The 25,451-nt window shown below is 36.2% G+C and overlaps 1 protein-coding gene across 1 annotated transcript; it reads left to right on the top strand.

Moving 5' to 3' along the window:
• Window positions 1–46: 46 nt before the first annotated feature.
• On the top strand, window positions 47–25,078 carry LOC138325316 (peptidylprolyl isomerase domain and WD repeat-containing protein 1-like). The gene is made up of 17 exons (XM_069270877.1): window positions 47–187; window positions 3,306–3,408; window positions 4,523–4,626; window positions 5,140–5,235; window positions 5,592–5,679; window positions 5,916–6,021; window positions 6,670–6,813; window positions 7,118–7,192; window positions 7,807–7,887; window positions 8,500–8,593; window positions 9,239–9,292; window positions 19,186–19,429; window positions 19,911–19,977; window positions 20,617–20,699; window positions 21,767–21,879; window positions 22,432–22,583; window positions 24,351–25,078. The coding sequence occupies exons 1-17, from the start codon at window positions 85–87 to the stop codon at window positions 24,492–24,494; spliced, it is 1,851 nt and encodes a 616-aa protein (XP_069126978.1). The 5' UTR covers window positions 47–84; the 3' UTR covers window positions 24,495–25,078.
• Window positions 25,079–25,451: the final 373 nt, after the last annotated feature.

Here is a 25,451-nt window from a genome sequence, read left to right as displayed (position 1 = left end):
TTCATACGTTGGAAAAAACTTAATCTGTGTCACTGCTAGAACTAACACCGTTACAAACGTTTTAGCGACGGCATAAAATCAACAATGGCTGAAAGCGGCAAGCGTGATATCGACGAAGTGGATGATGATGACGATGAATGGGTTGGTCCCATGCCCGAAGAGGCTGTCAAGACTAAAAAGAGAAAGGGTAAAACTTGGTATTCAGAACAAAATTGTGTGTGGTCTATTTCACAAATCCCTATGCATACAGACACATCGCAGCCGCAAAGAATGCATTCAAGTACTTAGTCTTAGTGTATTCCTTCTTCCCATACACCATCAGTCCATCACACACTGGAATCTCCTCCCTGTGGCAACAGTACAAAGTACTACACTGGAGGGCTTCAAGGCAAATATAAACAACGTGTCCTTGAAGTCCCCACTCACAAATAAACACTTCCTTTTTATCCTGTTCTTACCTTGTCTACTTTCATCTATTTTAGCAGCAGAAAAAAAGTGCTTGCCAAACTTTCCCAACCTTTCCAGGACATTCGGTCTGGTGAAATAAAAATGTTTACTAGACCGAACAAGATTTTACCAGACCAAAATTATTCTTGTAGATAAAAGTCCAAATTACAAAAGATCTCTTAATAATGTAGTGGGATTGGACTGGGTCGATCATCAGTGACCAGGTAGCTCAGTTCGTAGAGCACTCGGCTAGTGTTCGGAGGGTCCTGAGTATGAATCCCGGTCTGGCCGCTTCATTTTCTTCTCTCCTGTTACAATAATCGATAATATTTTAATCAACAATATCAATGGCACAATAAAATTTCAAAGTTTAAGAGTTTCACGCTAACTTTCCAGTTTGCTTAAGCAAAAGCAAGGATTTATAAGTCATCATCCTTGGCAAAAGTTGCGAACGTGATTTGTTTTCTTTTAGCAAATAATAATTTTACAGCATTTCTTAATGAACAAATTAAATCACTTAGAAGCAGTAAGTAATATATTTAATGCTTCAATTGAAAAGCACATACATACAATATTGGAGTAACATTTAGCTGCTGATCATTCATAAAACATATCTGGTACTGTAACTGATTAACTTATAGACAGTTTTAGACTTTCTATGAAAGAAACGCGACTGAAAAAAAAGAGGGTATACAGAGAAAGCATGTTAAGAAAAGTTAGTCGATAAACAACTAGAAAGTTGATTGAGATTAAGTCATGCAGATCTATGTCACCAGATCTGATTATTCTTGTGTCTGCGTGATTGAATAGTGGGATCACAAAACAGGTACAATTTTATATAAAACCAGACAGAAAAGTTGTAAAAAAATAATTAAAAAGCAATTTCATCATACAAAATGACCAAAAGTATCGCTATTACAACCATACTCACTTTTAAAAAATAAACACTTGAAGTCTGTATTTTGTTGTGATTTTTTTTTGCATTCTTGCAAGTGGCTGTCAGCATGGAACAGGTGAAAAATCTCTCGGCTTATATTTACCTGTTGATTTCTAATAGGATTTTTAGGTCATCTGACCCGAACGTCAGGATGACCTATAGTCATCATGTTTTGTCCGCCGTCCATCGTCGTCCGCCGTGCGTAAACTTTTCATATTTTGAACTTTTTCCCCAGTTCTAACAGTGTGATTTGGCTGAAACTTGCATGAAATGATCCTGACATGGTCCCGACAAAGTGTTATTATTTTCCGGGTCGATCCGAAATCCAAGATGGCCACCACAGTCACCATCTTGAAAAAATATTTTGAACTTCTTCTCAAGTGACATGACACTATATCTAAATAATTTTCTATATGATTAATGCCAAGGTAGTCAGATGACAGTTAAGGCCCTTGAGCCTCTTGTTTGTGTTCAAATTTTAGAACTACCTCATATATATATATATATTGATATTTTTATCAAGGTCAGATAGTTATAAACACTCTGTCATCACTTTTTTTTTTATTAAAAACTCTTCCTTTTGTTTTCTTAAAAGATGGGTGAGTGGTGAAAGTGCTTTGGTAAACATTGCACGAAAAATCAATATTAGACCTACTAACACATGGTTGGTTACCAAATATAGATGCTACATGCATACGCCACATGATCTCCTGTCCTAATTTTCGACAACAAAACTTTCTCCAACTATCAATTTCGAGTCTCAAAAATCCATAGATTGTTTTTATGATCAAGCATTGGTCTACACACTCATTGTGCAGCTGATTTTATTTACTTTAGCTAGCCATATATATATCATCTATGCTAAAATAAGAAAAGACAACCTTTTATGTATTCAATTGTTTTAGTTAAATTTCAAAATATAAAAGCGTAGATCTATAAGTACTTGAGTTCTGTGTAGAAAAAAATATTCACGCTATACCGTATTCGATAGGCGCCCAAGATGTTTAAAAAAAATAAAAGAAATGAAAAGATGCTAATAGATCTACAGTGTTCCTGATCATGCAGAAACGTGTGTGAATCACGCACAATTTTGTTAATGCACACATAAATTTGACAGCCTTTTAAACTACTCCCTATTTTTCAAGACTCCTAAACCACTTTTTTTGGGTTATTTACATACAGTCGGGTGCCAATGTAGAAAATCAAGGAAAATTAAATGTTTCTATGAAGTTTCCAAACCAGGAATCAAACCTGGTTCCTGAATATATATCTGTCTTTCAGCTGAGTGACAGAGACCCTATTTAGCACACTGACCCGCTCCTTTTACATATGTAATATGTAGGAACATACTGTTGATATTCCTTCTTTGATCCATGTTAAATTGAATAATAGCGAACACTAATGATAGAAATGTCTAGGTAACAGAAATCAAATCAACTAATTCATCCATATGTGTAGAGTTGGAAAACTTTCTCATTAAATCGGAAGCGGATATCACCAAATCCAATGTTGCATACGACCATATCAAAATATACACTTTGAAAAATTCATAATGAAAACATTAATCAGAATGGATCGTTAACAAAATGTTACATTTTGTCCTAAATCTTAACTTAAAAGTCATAGCTACCACTCAGTTTTTTTCGCCTTGAAACAGAGACTGACATTTATCATTGAGATATATTTTGTAGTGGCAGTCACATATTTAAGAAACACATATTTATTGAATATCCGTTGCATATAGTGCTGCGCTCTTCGATAGACTTTGCCTAAATATCATTGATATAAACCTTTTATTAAGCGTTGATAGTCCAAATATTCAATTAAATGACTAGATCATGTATGGCGATTTAAGTGATATTAATTATCTTCATTTAAACTTAATGTGATATTAAATTAAATTATTACTATTTTTTTCCAGTGCTTGAATTTGAACAAGTTTACTTGGACAACATGCCCAACGCTGAATCATATGAGAAGAGCTTTATGCACAGAGATGTGGTGACTCATGTGGCTGTGTCAAGGTTCATGTATTCTTATAATAAGGCCAAACAAAAAAATATGTCTGTTTAGGGTTATCTGACCGACCCTAATATTTTACCCCCGACCGTAATTTTTTTTCCACTTTCTACGAAAAAAAAATTAAAGATGCTCCACGGCCGACAGACCATAAATGATACTCATCATTTGAACAACAATTGGTGTTTAATCGTGCATATATATGTCTGTTTAACACAAAAATAATACAAAATAATTTATTTTGCTTTTGGTGCATGCATAGTCAGAACTTCATTCTATATAGAACATAGTGGCACGGAATTTTTTTGGGATGCAATTTATTATTTTTAATATTTTTAAATTTAAGTAAAATTAGAAGCTCAAACTTTTCAATTGTGGTAATGGTGTAAAGTAAGTAACTTTTGTATATGAAGAAAAATACCAAATTGTCTGGTCCTGTTTTTGATAGTGAAAAAATACCATTTGTCAGCGGTGGAGCATCTTTAAAAGTCATGATTTCGATCTCAGACTCAGGTTCCAGCCATTATTTTAGAGTTCATTGTACTAGTGAAAGACATTAAAAAAAACATGCAGACCTATCGACCCTATTTTTTTTGCAAATGTAACCCTGAACAGATGTATTATTTTTTTGGTCTAATCAATTATACTGTTAGTTTTTTTCTGTTGTAAAATATGAAAATAATAAAAATTGAAAAAAAAACCCACTATGATGAAATAAAAAAAAACCACCAAGGAATATAACTTCTGGTGCATGCATGTTGTACATATTTCCAGTTATATTGTGTATTTCATGCAGTTTCATACGTATTGTCCATCTTATATACTGCAATGTTTGCTGTGTTTATGTTCATAGCAACTCCTTTCTTTGTCCCATAAATTTATATTAAAGAAGCCAGTGAGTGATATTAATTCCAGGCACATAGATTTTCTAGGGTTAAATATATAAAGCAGAGTGTTTGAAATTGTTTGGAACTTGTGAAATTGTTGCTAAAATGATTTAAAGTTATAAACAAAAGATTCAGAAAGCCTGAATGATGAATATGAATATGATGTAAAATATCAATATTTTTTTAATAAATTGACATGTATCATGACCTTCACTATAAATTTCTGTTACAGGACTGGATTCATCATCACTGCTAGCTGTGATGGACATGTTAAATTCTGGACAAAAAATGAAGATGCTGGAATTGAATTTGTCAAGCATTTTAGGAGTCATTTAGGTAAGAATATGGTTTATGATTTTTATAGATGTTGTATGGAAAATTATGTTCTTTATCTAGAGAAGGACAAATGATGTTCTTCATTTGTTGAAAGGCAAATGATATTCTTTATCTGGTAAAGGACAAATGCTATTCTTTATCTTGTAAGGAACAAATGGTCTTCTTTATCTGGTGAAGGACAAATGATGTTCTTTATCTGGAGAAGGACAAATAATATTCTTTATCTGGTGACGGACATATTATATTCTTTATTTGGAGAAGAAAAAATGATATTTTTTATCTGGCAAAGGACAGATTATATTCTTTATCTGGTGAATGACAAATTATGTACTTTATCTGGTGAATGATAAATGATGCACATTATCTGATGAAGGACAAATGATGTTCTTTATATGGTGAATGACAAATGATTTTCTTTATCTGAATAATGACGTTATATGGTGAAGAGCAAATGATATTCTGTATGTGATATTCTGCTTATTTATAAGTGTCGTATGTTCTGGTGTTTTACAGGAACGATTGAGGACATGTGTGTTAGCAGTCCGGGCGATCTCTGTTGTACTATATCTGATGACAAATCAACCAAAGTGTTTGATGTTGTCAACTTTGGTAAGTCATTTTAGAAGGGAGAATACAATTAGTGTGATTGGTTTAAAGTGACTGAATCTTATTCAGACACACACTGTCCCACTTGACAACCGTCGCTAAGGTGGGCATGGTTAACGTCAATCTGGTGATCTGTCAATTATTTCACATGTGTTTGAAAAAGCACATCAAAATCTATATTTATTTCTTTTAGTTTTATTGTCATTGATACAATTTACTTGTGATCTGAGATGATGTAATTTGATAATTCTCAGTGCATCAAGTCACATTATTATAAATGTTATAAAAACAAGCAGTATCATTTTCTCCCAATGTAATTTCTCTCACTTGTAACTTGATAACTATTTTGCCTGTGATAGATATGATCAACATGATGAAGCTGGACTATACCCCCCATACCTGTGGTTGGATCTACGCCTCAGGGGATCCTGTCTGTGCATTGGCTATGTAAGTATAAACCACCTGCTCACATAACTGTTCCTCATTCCTCAGTAAAATCAGCAGCAGATGATATTCAGATATTCTTATACAAGTTTACTCAAAAAATTTGGTTCCACTTGGCTCAAAACATGATGTGATTTCATCACCAAAGGAAACTTTGAAATTCTAAGTGAAGGACCCTGCTGCCTGTCACCTTTTAGGCCTGCTGTTGTCATTTTGTTGTTATCATTTGTTGATTGCAGCTCAGAGAAGGACAGTGGTAACATACACGTATACGACGGCAGGGGAACGAGCACCTCCCTACACACACTCTCCAACATGCATTCTTCACCCGTCAAGTTAATCAGGGTAAGTAACAAGCAGGGGAGGTAATCTGGATGTGGTTGCTTTGTTAATGTTAATAAACTGTATTCTATATGTATTAATCATTTGATATTATCTGTATCATTATAATATGGTTTTTGTGATAGGATAACATGTTTTATTATTTTAAATATATAAAGTTTAATATGTTTTTGGGAAATGGTTTTACATAGTGTTCCCTTTAAAAGATTGTAAAACTGAAAATACTGTACACTGTTTTATTTTAAAACATATATTCTGTAGATAATGCCGTTTTAGGTCGCCTACCTAAGGGGCTTAAGTGAGCTTATGACATAGTGCACGGTCTGTTGTCTCTCCAGCTATAATTATCTGTAGAAAATGCATTTGATCTGAAGTAAAGTTGGTATAAAGGTCATCTAAATTTGACCCCTTATGGGATGATGTCAGATCCTCTATTGAACAGAGTGTTTATAAGGATCTGTATTTTGATCAGATTGTATTTTGATCATTTAGCAAGTTAGAGGATCACAAGATGGCAAGTGAGTGATTTGAGCCCATTGGACCCTTTTTATTTGACTATATATACATGTAGATAGTAAAAACAAATTAGTTAAATGTGTGTTTTTATTTGACGTAAATTACATTTTGAAAATCTAACAACTGCTGTTCCAGTATAATCCGGTATATGAGGTGGCGGTGTCTGCTGATAAAGATGGTATGCTGGAATACTGGACAGGGCCTAAGTTTGACTACAAATTCCCTAAAAATCTACAGTGGGAGTATAAAACTGATACAGATCTGTACACATTCGCTCAGGTAAATACTGACAGATTGAAAAGCTTTCATGTGTAACTGGGTATGTTTTAACATTTGTAATTTAATTATTATATTATTATTACAAAACTATAATAAATAGACTTGATGGTCTTCTTGATCAGTTCAATTATATTGCAGTCAAAAAGTTTTTAACTGATCCAAGTTTTCTTAAGAAATATTTTAGACCTTTTGTATGTGAACAATGGTGTTTGAAGTTAATGTACAATATCTTTAAAGTCTTTTTATATCCATTTTTTTTTATTTTTACAAATATGTATAATCATTATTTTTCTCCTGGTTTCAGAACAAGACAATTCCAAGCGATATCAGTTTTTCACCAAACGGCAAATTAATGGCCACTATAGCAAAGGACAGAAAGGTTGGTGACTTATAAAATTTAAGATAATTCTGTACATAGAAAAACATGACATTGTGAGAGAGAAGGACTTTAAATAGATTAAAGATCACTATATAATAAATAATCAATTCACAGAGATTTTGGGAAAAAAAATCTAAGTTGATGATAATGGAATCACTTTTCTTTCTTTTATCAAGAGGGATTGGGTTGGTAAATCTTGTAATCCACTCAGATGTAATTTACATGGATTGTTAGTGTGAAATCAATCATTTCCTCTAAAATATCCTTTGGTCTGGTAATTTTACCAAAACTATTTTAACTTTTCGAGGTAAAAAATCAAGGGTAAGTTTCTGCAAGATTTTGGGTTATATATATGTAAATGATGTGATGAGTGAGTCATGGAAATCTCAATTCAAAGTTGAATATGTGTGAATTATGTGAGAAGTGAGTCTTGGAGACCTTAATTCAAAGTTGAATATGTGTAAATGATGTGACAAGTGAGTCTTGGAGATCTTAAGTCAAAGTTAAATGTGTGCAGATGATGTGTTGAGTAAAAATTGTTCTTATACTGATACCGATTAAAAATAATCTTTTACTTTACAGATATTATATATAAAATGTTTACTTTTACACAGGTTAGAATCTTCAAATTCTTAACTGGAAAATTATCCAAAGTTTTGGACGAATCTCTGAAGCAGTATACAGAGCTACAACAGGTTAGTAGTAATCACAGTGTCTAGTTAATATACAGCATCTTAATGCTGCCCGCCAATGTCAAACTAATTCTATTACATATTGGTTGGTACATTTTCACATCATTGGAAGAAAAAGATGACAGAAAAAAAATCATATTTTGGTAAATCGTGAAATCAAATAAAGTATTGAACCTCACTGATTATTAAAGACATTGTTTATTTCAATGTAATTTGGTAACCATCATTTTAAAACCAAACTTTTCAAAAACTCAATACAAGATTAACTTTACTTCCACATGTTTGAACAAAGAAATCATTACTCTGGATTTTTGCTTGAGTTTGCCGGTTGTGATTTTACAGTATAGGGGCCTCTTAGCTGTCTTATCTCATGCTTCATTTAAGTATATTGCTATTTATTGGTGATCTATTTAAAATCACTAAAAATTTCCCCATAGAAAAGCATTGCAAAAGTTAAGGAAAAATCTTAAGTTAAGGAGCCTTCCAGTCTGTGATGCTTTCCAATGGAAAATTTTATGCTAAGTAATGTTCATTAAACTGGACCCAGATATTTCACTAAGAAATCCAAGTTTTATTGTAACATCACTAACGAATCACACATTTCTTTATATACAGATGAAACAGCAGCTGCCCAACATGGAATTTGGACGTCGACTGGCTGTGGAGAGAGACTTAGAGAAAACTGAATCCTTCCATAAGTGTAGTATAAGTAAGTGTTAGTTCTATGTAACTATGTCTAGCGGTGAAGAGAAGATTTAGAGAAAACCAAATTCTTCCATAAGTGTAGTATAAGTGAGTGTCACTTTTATGTTACTTTGTCTGTCTGTTGAGGGAGATTTAGAGAAAACTGAATTCTTCCTTAAGTGTAGTATACGTGAGTGTATATTCTATGAAACTATGTCTAGCTGTGATATCTCACAATGTCATTACCATATCTTTAGATGTGAACTTGTTACACTTTTATTTCTGATTATTCTATATTAGAGTTATTTAGTATTTTTGTTGTTATGTCTAATTTTTGTGTTAAAAATAAAGTTGTTTTCTCTAAAAAAATAAGATTTGCTCACAAACACATAATGCAAATAACAAGGGACATGCAAATCTGCAAGCCATTACATTGTTTATATGGTCAATATTCAGTAACTGTGAATCGGTGTCCTATTTAAAAATAAGATGGCTGACAGAGACATTCAAGTGTGTCAGATCTTGTATTAATTGTGGCCCTCAGATATCAATATTGATGATGAGAAAATTGAAACTGCTTATGTATCATTAACAATGTATTATCATATGTTCTCTATCTTGAGTTCTATTGTTTATGACTTGTAATAAGTGCCTGTGTTTCTTTTTCCAGTTTTTGACGAGAGTGGACATTTTGTGCTTTACGCTACCATGCTAGGGATCAAAGGTATGTATTGGTATGCGGTGAAGTGTAGAGTAACTGTTGTAGAAAATGTAGCACATCATGTGTATTACCTGACATTGTTGATACTGGTATTGGTTTCCTGTCCTGTTCACTGACATCATTATTCAATACCATGCTAGGGTATGCAGTTCATTCAATTTGTTTCAAGAACAGCTCAATTCATCACCTCATGAAATTGACCAAAGCAAGATTCTATCCTTAACTGATAAATTAAGTACATTATGTATTTAGAGAAAAGCTTTTAATCAGTATGTTGATAACTGTCCTGCCTGGTGCAATCCCCTCTCACCCAGGGGGTAAGAACAAAGTGTTGTCTGTATTCTGTCCTGCTTCCATACATATGGTACAGAGATTACATGTAATGGCACGATAATCTAGGAGTTAACGTACAGACACAACAATAGGTGACATCAAAACTACGGTATGTTTAAAAATGGAGAGGCTGGACATTTGTGTCTTACAGACACTTCTTCCAGTTTGAACTAGCTACCAATAAATAGACCCCCAAAGGACTGTAGTTGATATCAACACCTATTGGATCACTTAGCCAGCCAGTGTATTTAGGGAGTAAGATGACTGGATGACTTGGCCAGTGTATTTAGGGAGTAAGATGAATGGATGACTTGGCCAGTGTATTTAGGGAGTGAGATGACTGGATTACTTGGCCAGTGTATTTAGGGAGTGAGATGACTGGATTACTTGGCCAGTGTATTTAGGGAGTGAGATGACTGGATTACTTGGCCAGTGTATTTAGGGAGTGAGATGACTGGATTACTTGGCCAGTGTATTTAGGGAGTGAGATGACTGGATTACTTGGCCAGTGTATTTAGGGAGTGAGATGACTGGATTACTTGCAATTGGCCAATGACATGACTGGATTACTTGACCAGTGTATTTAGGGAGTGAGATGACTAGATTACTTGGCCAGTGTATTTAGGGAATGAGATGACTGGATTACTTGACCAGTGTATTTAGGGAGTGAGACGACTGGATTACTTGCAATTGGCCAATAACATGACTGGATTACTTGACCAGTGTATTAAGGGAGTGAGATGACTGGATTACTTGGCCAGTGTATTTAAGAATTAGATGACAGGATTACTTGGCCAGTTTATTTAGAGAGTGAGATGGCAGGATTACTTGGCCAGTGTATTTAGGGAGTGAGATGACTGGATTACTTGGCCAGTGTATTTAGGGAGTGAGATGACTGGATTACTTGGCCAGTGTATTTAGGGAATGAGATGACTGGATTACTTGGCCAGTGTATTTAGGGAATGAGATGACTGGATTACTTGGCCAGTGTATTTAGGGTGTGAGATGACTGGATTACTTGGCCAGTGTATTTAGGGAGTGAGATGACTGGATTACTTGGCCAGTGTATTTAGGGAGTGAGATGACTGGATTACTTGGCCAGTGTATTTAGGGAGTGAGACTGGATTACTTGACCAGTGTATTTAGGGAGTGAGATGACTGGATTACTTGACCAGTGTATTTAGGGAGTGAGATGACTGGAATACTTGGCCAGTGTATTTAGGGAGTGAGACGACTGGATTACTTGCAATTGGCCAATGACATGACTGGATTACTTGACCAGTGTATTTAGGGAGTGAGACGACTGGATTACTTGGCCAGTGTATTTAGGGAGTGAGACGACTGAATTACTTGGCCAGTGTATTTAGGGAGTGAGATGACTGGATTACTTGGCCAGTGTATTTAGGGAGTGAGATGACTGGATTACTTGGCCAGTGTATTTAGGGAGTGAGATGACTGGATTACTTGACCAGTGTATTTAGGGAGTGAGATGACTGGATTACTTGGCCAGTGTATTTAGGGAGTGAGATAACTGGAATACTTGGCCAGTGTATTTAGGGAGAGAGATGAGTGGATTACTTGCAATTGGCCAATGACATGACTGGTTTATTTGACCAGTGTATTTAGGGAGTGAGATGACTGAATTACTTGGCCAGTGTATTTAGGGAGTGAGATGACTGGATTACTTGGCCAGTGTATTTAGGGAGTGAGACGACTGGATTACTTGCAATTGGCCAATGACATGACTGGATTACTTGACCAGTGTATTTAGGGAGTGAGATGACTGGATTACTTGGCCAGTGTATTTAGGGATAAGATGACTGGATTACTTGACCAGTGTATTTAGGGAGTGAGATGACTGGATTACTTGGCCAGTATATTTAGCAAGTGAGATAACTAGAATACTTTGCCAGTGTATTTAGGGAGAGAGATGACTGGATTACTTGGCCAGTGTATTTAGGGAGTGAGATGACTGGATTACTTGGCCAGTGTATTTAGGGAGTAAGATGACTGGATTACTTGGCCAGTGTATTTAGGGAGTGAGACGACTGAATTACTTGGCCAGTGTATTTAGGGAGTGAGATGACTGGATTACTTGGCCAGTGTATTTAGGGAGTGAGATGACTGAATTACTTGGCCTGTGTATTTAGGGAGTAAGATGACTGGATTACTTGGCCAGTGTATTTAGGGAGTGAGATGACTGGATTACTTGGCCAGTGTATTTAGGGAGTAAGATGACTGGATTACTTGGCCAGTGTATTTAGGGAGTAAGATGACTGGATTACTTGGCCAGTGTATTTAGGGAGTGAGATGACTGGATTACTTGGCCAGTGTATTTAGGGAGTGAGATGACTGGATTACTTGGCCAGTGTATTTAGGGAGTGAGATGACTGGATTACTTGGCCAGTGTATTTAGGGAGTGAGATGACTGGATTACTTGCAATTGGCCAATGTGTGCCAATTTAGGGATGATGTTTACTTGGCCAGTGTATTTAGGGAGTGAGATGACTGATTACTTGGCCAGTGTATTTAGGGAGTGAGATGACTGGATTACTTGGCCAGTGTATTTAGGGAGTGAGATGACTGGATTACTTGGCCAGTGTATTTAGGGAGTGAGATGACTGAATTACTTGGCCAGTGTATTTAGGGAGTGAGATGACTGGAATTACTTGGCCAGTGTTTTAGGGAGTGAGATGACTGGATTACTTGGCCAGTGTATTTAGGGAGTGAGATGACTGGATTACTTGGCCAGTGTGTATTTAGGGAGTGAGATAACTGGATTACTTGGCCAGTGTATTTAGGGAGTGAGATGATGAGTTACTTGGCCAGTGTATTTAGGAGTTGCTGATTACTTGGCCAGTGTATTTAGGGAGTGAATGACTGGATTACTTGCAATTGGCCAATGACATGATGGTTATTTGAGGGTATTTAGGGAGAGATGGCTGAGTTACTTGGCCAGTGTATTTAGGGAGTAAGATGACTTGATTACTTGGCCAGTGTATTTTGGGAGTGAAACGACTGGATAACTTGCAATTGGCCAATGACATGACTGGATTACTTGACCAGTGTATTTAGGGAGTGAGATGACTGAATTACTTGGCCAGTGTATTTAGGGAGAATAGATGACTGGATTACTTGGCCAGTGTATTTTGGGAGTGAAACGACTGGATTACTTGCAATTAGCCAATGACATGATTGGATTACTTGACCAGTGTATTTAGGGAGTGAGATGACTGGATAACTTGCAATTAGCCAATGACATGATTGGATTACTTGACCAGTGTATTTAGGGAGTGAAACGACTGGATAACTTGCAATTGGCCAATGACATGACTGGATTACTTGGCCAGTGTATTTAGGGAGTAAGATGACTGGATTACTTGGCCAGTGTATTTAGGGAGTAAGATGACTGGATTACTTGCAATTAAATGACATGATTGATTACTTGACCATGTATTTAGGGAGTGAGATGACTGGATTATTACTTGGCCAGTGTATTTAGGGAGTGAGATGACTGGATTACTTGGCCAGTGTATTTAGGGAGTGAGATGACTGGATTACTTGGCCAGTGTATTTAGGGAGTGAGATGACTGGATTACTTGGCCAGTGTATTTAGGGAATGAGATGACTGGATTACTTGGCCAGTGTATTTAGGGAGTGAGATGACTGGATTACTTGGCCAGTGTATTTAGGGAGTGAGATGACTGGATTACTTGGCCAGTGTATTTAGGGAGTGAGATGACTGGATTACTTGGCCAGTGTATTTAGGGAGTGAGATGACTGGATTACTTGGCCAGTGTATTTAGGGAGTGAGATGACTGGATTACTTGGCCAGTGTATTTAGGGAGTAAGATGACTGGATTACTTGGCCAGTGTATTTAGGGAGTGAGATGACTGGATGACTTGGCCAGTGTATTTAGGGAGTGAGATGACTGGATTACTTGGCCAGTGTATTTAGGGAGTAAGATGACTGGATTACTTGACCAGTGTATTTAGGGAATGAGATGACTGAATTACTTGGCCAGTGTATTTAGGGATTGAAATGACTGGAATAATTGGCCAGTGTATTTAGGGAGTGAGACGACTTGATTACTTGCAATTGGCCAATGACATGACTGGATTACTTGACCAGTGTATTTAGGGAGTGAGATGACTGGATTACTTGGCCAGTGTATTTAGGGAGTGAGATGACTGGATTACTTTACCAGTGTATTTAGGAATAAGATGACTGGATTACTTGGCCAGTGTGGTATTTAGGGAGTGAGATGACCGGATTACTTGGCCAGTGTATTTAGGGAGTGAGATGACTGGATTACTTGGCCAGTGTATTTAGGGAGTGAGATAACTGGAGTACTTGGCCAGTGTATTTAGGGAGTGAGACGACTAAATTACTTGGCCAGTGTATTTAGGGATAAGATGACTGGATTACTTGGCCAGTGTATTTAGGGAGTGAGATGACTGGATTACTTGGCCATTGTATTTAGGGAGTGAGATGACTGGAGTACTTGGCCAGTGTATTTAGGGAGTGAGATGACTGGATTACTTGGCCAGTGTATTTAGGGAGTGAGACGACTGGATTAACTTGGCCAGTGTATTTAGGGAGTGAGATGACTGGATTACTTGGCCAGTGTATTTAGGGAGTGAGATGACTGGATTACTTGGCCAGTGTATTTAGGGAGTGAGACGACTGGATTACTTGGCCAGTGTATTTAGGGAGTGAGACGACTGGATAACTTGGCCAGTGTATTTAGGGAGTGAGATGACTGGATTGCAGTACTTGGCCAGTGTATTTAGGGAGTGAGATGACTGGATTACTTGGCCAGTGTATTTAGGGAGTGAGATGACTGACTGATATACTTGGCCAGTGTATTTAGGGAGTGAGATGACTGGATTACTTGGCCATTGTATTTAGGGAGTGAGATGACTGGATTACTTGGCCATGTATTTAGGGAGTGAGATGACTGGATTACTTGGCCAGTGTATTTAGGGAGTGAGATGACTGGATAACTTGGCCAGTGTATTTAGGGAGTGAGATGGCTGGATATTACTTGGCCAGTGTATTTAGGGAGTGAGACGACTGGATAACTTGGCCAGTGTATTTAGGGAGTGAGATGACTGGATTACTTGGCCAGTGTATTTAGGGAGTGAGATGACTGGATTACTTGGCCAGTGTATTTAGGGAGTGAGATGACTGGATTACTTGGCCAGTGTATTTAGGGAGTGAGATAACTGGAGTACTTGGCCAGTGTATTTAGGGAGTGAGACGACTAAATTACTTGGCCAGTGTATTTAGGAATAAGATGACTGGATTACTTGGCCAGTGTATTAAGGGAGTGAGATGACTGGATTACTTGGCCAGTGTATTTAGGGATGAGATGACTGGATTACTTGGCCAGTGTATTTAGGGAGTGAGATGACTGGATTACTTGGCCAGTGTATTTAGGGAATGAGATGACTGGATTACTTGGCCTGTGTATTTAGGGAGTCAGATGACTAGATTACTTGGCCAGTGTATTAAGGGAGAGTACTTATCTTTGTATCTAAGACACAAAATTGTGCACTTATGCATACGTAACATAGACAAAGGAATGAGTAGTCTTCTACCACTTTGCTTCTTCTGCTTTAAAAGTATTCCTTGCCCATGCTATGAACTCTGAACCATATTGTAATAAAGAATGTCTGCATTGCCTAAAGGCAATCGTGTTCTACTTTTAGGCTTGTTCTCTTGAAAATTGAAGGATACCTACCTGCCTCTCCTAATTCAAAAGTACAGTAAAAAATTATTCTGTAGTTTTTTGCAATAGTTTATGTGATGAATTTTGGAGGAAAGAGACACATGTTTTGTTATTTAAAACAAATCTCTAGTTGCAGGGCATTTATTCCTGAGTATTTTCATGGAAGGATAATGTTTAAAATATTCTATTCTTTTATGTTCAGCTGAAATTCTGATGAATTTGATGAGCTTTGATATTTTCATTTATGAGGTAAAGAAGAAAATAACACTCATTAAGTCGTTAGTACATATGATGGCTTTTCTCAAAGGCAAACTGATAATTCAAAAAAGGAAGTTTAGTGAAACATTTCATATTGTTTCACAGCTACAATTGAAACAATGGAGACTTGTCAATATGTCATAGTAAGTCATATATAGGCAATGTAAGGAACCTGTATAAGCGGATGTTTGACTCCAACTTGTGAACAACTGTGAACGGAGAGGGTGTGTTTAGTTATTATTAAATAACCTAAATGTAGATAGTTTAACCACGCTCAAATTAACTGTTATCAACAGAGCTCACCTTCCATTTATCTTTCTGTATATGGTTTAGTGCATTTTCCTTCTGTCTGTCCTTCCATCCATTTGTGTTTCTGTGTGTCACTTCTCCATCTGTCTAGGCCTCCATCTGCCCTATCCTGGTATTATAAGGATTGACAGTGTGTTGTTATAAAGATGTGTTTTTTGAGAACATTCAATGCTTACATTGTACTTCCTAGTGATACTTGCTGTGATGATAAGTGCTACTTAGCAATAAAAACTCACAGTAGACAGTCAACAAGTAGGGATGGAGGGGGAAAAAAACCCTGGGAACTAATTCTATTTTAAAAAAAAGGTGCTAATTTTTCCTCTTCCACATTTTCTCTTTTTAGATGACCTGTAGTCTTTGTGCTTCGTCTGTCATCATGCACTGTGTGCTGTTCGTAAAGTTTTCATTCAAACTACTTCTTCTCAATAACCAAGACCCATGATACTGATATTTGGCCTGCAACATACAGGGATGAAGGGCTACCAAGTTTGTTCAAATGATTGACCTTGACCTTCATTGAAGGTCACAGGAGTCATATGCAGTAGAAAAAGATATCTTAAAACAACTTCTTCTTAATAACTAAGAGGCTTAGAGACCTGATATTGGTCCTGTTACATGCTGGGATGAAGGGCTAATAAGTTTGTTCAAATGAATGACTTTGATGGCCATTCAAGGTCACAGGGGTCAAATACACTAAGAAATTTTAACAACTTCTTGTGTATAGCTAAGAGGCCTAGAGAAAATCATTTCTGGTAATACAAATCTTATAAAATGTTATAAGAATTTTCAGAGCTTCATTAAAGGAATTTTCAGAGCTTCATTATAAGAATTTTCAGAACTTCATTATAAGAATTTTCAGAACTTCATTATTAGAATTTTCAGAGCTTCATTCTTTACTTACTTGCTGAGTTTAGTGAAGATATAATGATAAATTTTGCAGAAAATGACAAATGAAATGTTCACAAATCATGCTCTAACAACGGGCCCTGATATTGGACTTATAGCATGTTGGCATGAAAGGACACCATGTTTATTTAAATGAATGATCTTGACTTTCATTCAAGGTCTATTTCATCAAATACATCAGAGCCTGAACTTCTTCTATTAAAAGAGTTCTTTGTATTGCTTTAATTGTTTGCCACTAGTATATTCTTTGTTTTATTGTGCCAATAGTCAGATGATTGTTAAGGCCCATTGGCCTCTTGTTTCTTCTTTGTAAGATTGGTACGTAATAAAAACGGTTGGACTTAATTATGATATGACATGCCTTTTCTGACTGACCTTATACCAATGCTCCAGTTGAGATTCGTATACGGATAAAATACCTTTAGGAAATCGGTCAATTACGATACTCTTAAAAATTGTATGAACGTGTACAAATTACCCCTACAATATTTGTATTACTCACTCCAATTGGTATGGGTACTTCCATCCAGACATAAAATCAGAAGACATTAAAATCACAGTAATTCCATTTCAATAGTTTGCATCGATTGTGCTATTGTTTCAGATACTAGCTAGATATTTGCACAATTGCTAGCTTATCAATAACTTTATACTATGTATAACCACATATAACCATATAACTTTTATCAAAATATTTCTGTCAAGTTTTGGGTTTGCACAGAAGTCAAGAGTTGTACCCCTCTGCTTCATAAAGCAAGTACAATTATCCACTCCCTAGAAAATTATCTTGAGCACAGCTTATACCCTATGCAGGTTCCTCATGTTGTCAAATATTTTTAGCCCACCATCATCAGATGGTGGGCTATTCAAATCACCTTTCGTCCGTGGTCCGTGGTCCGTCGGTCCTTCCGTCCGTCCGTCGTCCGTCCGTCCATTAACAATTCTTGTTACCGCTATTTATCAGAAAGTGCTGAAGGGATCTTTCTCAATTTTCACATGTAGGTTCCCCTAGGGCCCTAGTTGTGCATATTGTATTTTGGGACCAATCGGTCAACAAGATGGCCAACTGGCGGCCATCTTGGATTTTGATAGTTAAAGTTTGTTACCGCTATTTCTCAGAAAGTACTGAAGGGATCTTTCTCAAATTTCATATGTAAGTTCCCCTAGGACCCTTGTTGTGCATATTGCATTTTGGGAATGATTGGTCAACAAGATGGCTGCCAGCCAGCCATCTTGGATTTTGATAGTAAAAGTTTGTTACCACTATTTCTCAGAAAGCATTGAAGGGATCTCTCTCAAATTTCATATGTAGGTTCCCCTAGGGCCCTAGTTGTGCATATTGCATTTTGGGATTGATTGGTCAACAAGATGGCTGACAGCCAGCCATCTTGGATTTTGATAGTAAAAGTTTGTTACCACTATTTCTCAGAAAGTAATGAAGGGATCTCTCTCAAATTTCATATGCAGGTTCCCTTAGGTCCCTAATTACTCACATTACATATTAGGATTGATCGGTCAACAAGATGGCCGATAGGCCACCATCTTGGATTTTGAAATTGAAGTTTGTTACCGCTATTTCTCACAGAAATTACTGAAGGGATCTGTTTCAAATGTCATTTGCAGGTTCCCCTAGGGGTCTTGTTGTGCATATTGCATTTTGGGACTGATTCGTCAACAAGATGGCCGACAGGCCACCATCTTGGATTTTGATAATTGAAGTTTGTTACCGCTATTTCTCAGAAAGTACTAAAGCGATCTGTCTCAAATTTTTTATGTAGGTTCCCCTAGGACTTTAGTTGTGCATATTGCATTTTTGAACCAATCGGTCCACAAGATGACCAACAGGTAGCCATCTTGGATTTTGATAATTGAACTTTGTTAGTGTTATATATCTCAGAAAGTACTGGAAGGATCTTTCTCAAATTTCATATGTAGTAATATGAAGTAAAAGTTTGAAAAGCAGAGAAAAGATCCCTCTTTTCATTATCAGACGTAGATCATTCTTTGGTGGGCGCCAAGATCCCTCTGGGATTTCTTGTTGATGGAAAAGATAAAAAAAAGAAAAGCAGTGACAAACTTCATGTTTCATATTGAAGACCATTTATTTGCAGGTGCCAAGATCCCTTTGAGATTTCTGTATGTTCCGATTAGGATATTTATATTGATACCAGTGTCTGTTTCAGAAGCAAAGTTCATTCAAGCAATTGTACATGTTATAAACGTTTTCATGTTAAATCAAATGACTCATTGTTTTTATACACCTGGAACTTTGCTACTTTTGTCCCATTTCATTTTCCTAACAATCTTCTGGATGTTTATCTAATGAAATAACATGTTTAATTGTCTGTGTTTCAGTGATCAACCTCCATACCAATAGATGTGTTAGGATGTTGGGGAAGAAGGAGAATGCTCGATTACTGGCTCTCAGCATGTTCCAGGGAACAGGCAAAAAACAGAAGGCAGCAGTGGACGTGGAAATGGCCGCCTCTGAAAACCCAATTCTACAGACCGTTAACCTTGATCCAATACTGTTCTGTACGGCCTTCAAAAAGAACCGGTTTTATTTATTTTCTCGTAGAGAACCAGATGATATTAAAAGGTAATCTTATTGATACTTTGTATGCCATTTTGCTGTACACTTATATATTAATAACTTGTCCTCAAAGTAGCTCTGTAGAGGAGTCTTTTGTGCAATAATTCATAGTTCTTGCTGCTGATCAAGCTGTAACTTTATTTGTCTCAAAGGTCAGAGTTCAATGTCATTGTTACTTAAAACAGAAAAGCCATTTTCATGGCATAACTTAAGGGACCAATTCAGTTTAACTTTACACACAAAAAAGCTTGATTTGGGTCGCATGTTAGGTCCAAAGGTCAAAGGTCAAGGTCACTGTTATAATAGATATAGGCCAGCAATGAGGTGATTTCTATTGTTACAATGTTAAATACTTTAAAATGATTACTATGTGTCAGCTTCACAATACTTTTAATAAGTTTAGAAAATTTTAAAGCTCAATTTTTTAAGCTTTGTTGGTGACTAGATAGATTGTATAAATAAGGACTTGTTACATTCTATACTGCAGCTCAGAAACAGAGAGAGATGTTTTCAACGAGAAACCATCCAAGGAGGATATGGTGTCTGCCACACAGGTATTCATGTTATTCCCCACTATTGTTCATAGACACATTTAATTTGTCATCTTCAATGGGGCTCCCTGTTTTAATTGTGTGACATTATGTAGTATTTGCATTTAATTACTTATAGGGGTAAGGGAGGGGCTACAGTGGCTACATTTGACCACTAGTTATGCTGTCTGAGTATGACCTGAGTAGCCCTCCACCCGTGGGTTTCCAGTATTACTTAAAATTAAATTGAATTAGTTTTTGTTGGTTCGTGACATTATTAACCTACACAGAAGTTGAATAGAAATATAAGGGCCTCACATCTCCTGCAGGAACTGTATAGTTATCACTGTCCATCTGTCTGTCTACAAAGGGTTTCTGCAGATTTCCTCAAAACAATATTCCACATATAACAGAAGTAATAGTACACAGAAGTGTTAGATAATCCAAAATGGCCACCATGACCCCTAAAGGTTTGATAAGAGCCGGTATACAGCATTTACTGAAGCTAAGAGTCATTTATTAGAAGGTGCTGGGGTCTTTTGTGATGGGTATCTGTTTTCTAGTTTAAATTTTTGTTATTCCTTTTCCAAATTAATGAAATATCCAAAACGCATACATGACTGAATGAAGATCTTGCTAAAAGTTACACGTTTACTTTTTTAGGATATATCCTACACACGTGTGTCGGAGAATTGTATCATGCATACCACCATGGGAGATATTCATATCAAACTGTTTGCAAAGGAGTAAGTATAAAAATATTCACCATAACATCATTAAAGATGCTCCACCGCTTACAAATGCTATTTTTTTCCCTATCTAAAACAGGAGCAGACAATTTAGTATTTTTCTTCAGTTACAAGAGTTACTTACTTTAAACCATTACCACCATTGAAAAGTTTGAGCTTCTAATTTCACTTCAAGTTAAAAGTATGAAAAATAATTAATTGCATCCCGAAAAAAAATTCCGTGGCACTATATCCTATATGGAATGAAGTATTGATTGCACATGCACCAAAGGCAAAATAAATTGTTTTATATTATTTTCTGTGTTAATTAGACATATATATACACGATTAAACACCAATTATTGTTCAAATGGCGAATATCATTTACGCTCTATCGGCGGTGGAGCATCTTTAAATATTTTTTTTTACGAATGGAACATGATAGGAAAAATATGTTCTGTATTAGCCCACAACTGCCAGATTTCATATTCTACTGTGTGTAAGCTATGATTGTTTTAGTTTGATTACAATACCAACAGGGTACAATAAACTCTATCAGATGTTTGTCATCACCATTTTATAAGTAAACTTCTGTGATCTGGACAGTTTTAGATCTGATACTGTCTCAGTCATACTCCTGTTTATGAGAAAAGAATTGTCATTGTCTATTTGTTTGCTTAATCTAGACTACATTTAAACTAAAATAATGAAAATAACTTGAGAAGGATGCAGTTTATCAATTCATTGAAAAAACTGTGTTTATAATTAATTTTCAAACTACTTTACAAAATCAAATATGTGTGAAATAAATGTACTATTCCGTTGATTTAGTAAGGGATTGTATAACCTAATCTTTATGCAATATCTCTATTGTGATGTCACAATAACATCTATTTTTGTGATACAGAGTGTAGTCTCAAGGGGGTTTAATCACAGTGGTATGAAAAAACCTAGAACTGATCAATTAGAAAGTCTGATTCTTATAGTATAAAGGCAAAGAAATCTCAATGATTAACTAAGTGATGGCAGTATATACAGTGTACTTGATTATAACATGCATTAATTTCACAAATTTTTTTTCACAGGTGTCCAAAGACTGTGGAGAACTTCTGTGTTCATGGCAAAACTGGCTACTATAATGGTCATATTTTTCATCGAGTTATTAAAGGCTTTATGTTACAGACAGGGGACCCAGAGGGTAAGTTTACATACTTACTGTTGATTTAGTTTCCCTTGTAATGTTTCAGACAATATCCTAGAGATATTTAAATCTAGCCTTGTGTTTATTAAGGTGCCTCCTATCAAATCGTACATAAACTTTAAAGGAAAATTTTAACTCAAATGGATTGGGCTTCTAAAGAAGTATTTCAATCAGTATAATCATAGTTTATCTAAATGGTATAAAGATATTCTTACTTTTTAAAGCTAGACAAATAGTGTTATATGAGGAAAAACATGTAATTAGTTAAAAGAAACACCAACATATGCCTTTATTGATACGTTTTTTTAAACAACCATTTTTGACGGATGAACATTTTACCTAAAAAGGAAGTTTGAAGTCTCCAATGGGTGAGACTGGATTGGTTTTCATCTCTGTCTGTTTATATGTCCGTGTGACGTTTGTCTGTGCTCTCAGGACTTCATTCTTCCCCGATTATTATGATACTTCAAATTTGTATATAAGTAATTGAATCCATTACTCAGTAAAGTCTCAGTATGCTTGTTTTTATCTGTATTTATTCTGTTATAGGGAATGGAACAGGGGGTGAATCAATATGGGGTGGTGAGTTTGAAGACGAGTTTCACCCATCCTTACGACATGACAGACCGTACACAGTAAGCATGGCCAATGCAGGACCTAACACCAACGGTTCCCAGTTCTTCATCACAGTCTGTCCCACTGTAAGTCTTATAAACATTATAAGTAAACAGACTCTCGGAGCAAGTATTCATATACCTTCCTTCTATCTCCCAAAATCCCTTTATGATGTGTCATTCCTTGTTTAACTGTTGCCTCTTCCTCAGCTCCATTTCCTCCTATGTAATCATTTTCTTTTAAACTCCTCCCTATTCTTTCACTCTCTCCTTCATTTTCTTTCTCTCTTATTAGGTCATTTGACCCGAAAGGGTCAAGATGACCTATTGTCATCGTGCACCGCCCGTCGTCGTGCGCCGTGCGTAAACTTTTCCTTTAAATTGCTACTAGTCAAAAAGTTCTTAATGGATATTAACCAAATTTGACCAGAAACAACAGAAGATTTTGTATAAATGGTGAGTCTGACCCCCCTTGGGCCTGAGGGGCGGGGCCCAATAGGGGAAATTTTGGTTAAGTTTTTAACAGATTTTAAGCAAATTTGACCAGAAACAATTTTTGGGGAAGGGGTACAAATTTTGTATAACTGGTGACTCTGGTCAAAACATCTTTGGGGGAATGTGAAGAGATTTTGGGCAGGAGGGGCGGGGCCCAATAGGGGAAATAGAGGAAAATTCCTTCAAAATGCTACTAGTCATAAAGTTTCAAAAGAATTTCAACCAGATTTGGTCTAAAATATCTTAATGGGAAGGTGAATAGATTTTGTATAAATGGTGACTCTGTTACCCCCCTGGGGCCTGAAGGGCGGGGCCCAATAGGGGAAATAAAGGAAAATTCCTTCAAAATGCTACTTGTCATAAAGACCTTATTGGATTTTGGCCAAATTTGGCTCTGACACCCTCCCCCCCCCCCCTCCCTCTTGTTAAAATTTGTGGAGATGATTTCAAATGACCGTTAAGGCCCATGGGCCTCTTGTTTTCATTTTCCACCCCAGACTTGACCCTATTTTCCATCTTATCTTCCTTCCTCCTGCTTCCTTACCTCTAATCATTTTTAGCTCGCCTCTCGATTTTCAGCTTAACTGTATAATACTGGTGAAATAGAAGGAACCTGAAATAAAGCAACAAACCGCCAGAGGCTAGCTTTGCTGTTCTCATACGTTCATTTCTTGTTCTTATTTGTTTTTGCTATGAAATATAGTGCCAGCCATGTCGGTTCTTTCCTGTTATGTGATATATAGCCAGGGGCATGGATGTCTTTAATTACAGACAAACATGTAGTTCTGAAACTTTGACCAGTTCCAATTAACCCGCCCCCCTCCTATTTCCCTACTGCCATTCCAATCATGGTCTGGTTTATTTTATTTATAACTTAATTTTATTCTGGTTCATTTTGTTTATACATGTGTATTAACAGTTTGCACTGACATGGACTCAATAACCATGCTTTCTAGTATTATCATTATCAGTGTATAATGATAGTACGACATGTGCGGTGATTCTATCGTACGGGAATAGTCGCTGGCATATCAACGTGGGGTCATGACCTCACTTTTGGTGGTAACATATGAATGACTCGATCCCAATCAGCTGTTCAATTGAATTCTTTGACGATGAGGGGAGATGAAAATATTATGGGTAGTTCAATAAAAAATATGCAACTGTGGCAAGAATAAATAATATTCAATTACGTTAAAAACTGTAAATATACGGGATTACATAATTTACATGTGCTCCATTATCATTATACACTCATAACCTCAACAAAATAAAAAATCTATTCCTTAAATATTTTTATTTGATTCTGGTTTATTTGATTTATAACTTTATCTGATTCTGGTTTGTGTTATTTTGTAGCCATGGCTGGACAACAAACATACTGTATTTGGACGTGTCGTGAAAGGCATGGAGGTTGTACAAAATATCGGGAATGTGAAAACTAATCCAAAAACAGACAAACCACACGACGACATTCGAATCATCAGTTTCGCTGTGAAGTAGAGTGAAGGCAATACGATTTTTAAAAACACAAACTTCACCAATCATAACATATATCAAACTGTTGGATTGAAATATTTTGAATTTTTATTTCTCCGCATGGAATGATGAGATTATACCGTTACTAATGTCCAGTGTATTCTCATCCCATTTTGATGCGGAGTCGGAGACATATTTGTCTTATAGACTATCAAGGGAAAAATAGGAGCAAGCTTATAGTGAGATATAAAAGGAGAGGTATATATACTCAATGTATGGGACCAATGTCATATGGATAGGACAAATCAGTTCAGAAGTCATTGTCGACAATCATACTTGCAGTGTTACTATTCTGGAATGAAAAACAAATATCAGGAGGCTGTAACTGTTTTCTTTATATGAATCCTGTAAGGTTACAGATTGATTGAATATTTTTAAATTAGAAAACTGTATTTGAAATTGATACTGGGTATGATAATATTGTAATGCACTTTTCAAACCTACTATCTGGTTAACTTATGGAAGATGTGTGAGAGACAATTTTAAAATTGATGTAAACTTTGCAATATGAGAATGTACAAATATATGATAAAATATTATAACACTAGGATGGTGTGTGTGTATTATGTTTTTAAAAAGGCTGTTCAAAGACAAATTTTCTAATAGCATTGTTTAATGGATGAACTGCCATCCCCGTATTTTGATGTCATTGCCGTCGTGACATCACAATTGCCATGACAGTGATCATGAATGATGGCTGTCGAAATGGCTGTTCTGTCCTTGACTATAATGAATTTCTATTTCATTACAGATGCAAATTTCTCAAGTTGAACAAATTGTTGTCAAATGTAGTAATGTAAGCATTGAACTACATTCACTGGGGAATTATAGGCGTATGAATGCCAACTGGACAACAGCATATCCAACATGAAGCGTGATAACTGAATGCAGTTCAATGCTTTAAAAACGCTATGATGTGTT

This window comes from Argopecten irradians, chromosome 6, assembly GCF_041381155.1.
Source record: "Argopecten irradians isolate NY chromosome 6, Ai_NY, whole genome shotgun sequence".
Classification (NCBI taxonomy): Eukaryota; Metazoa; Mollusca; class Bivalvia; order Pectinida; family Pectinidae; genus Argopecten; species Argopecten irradians.
The sequence above is the reverse complement of the archived record's forward strand: the minus strand, read 5'-3'. Positions and strand labels throughout refer to the sequence as shown.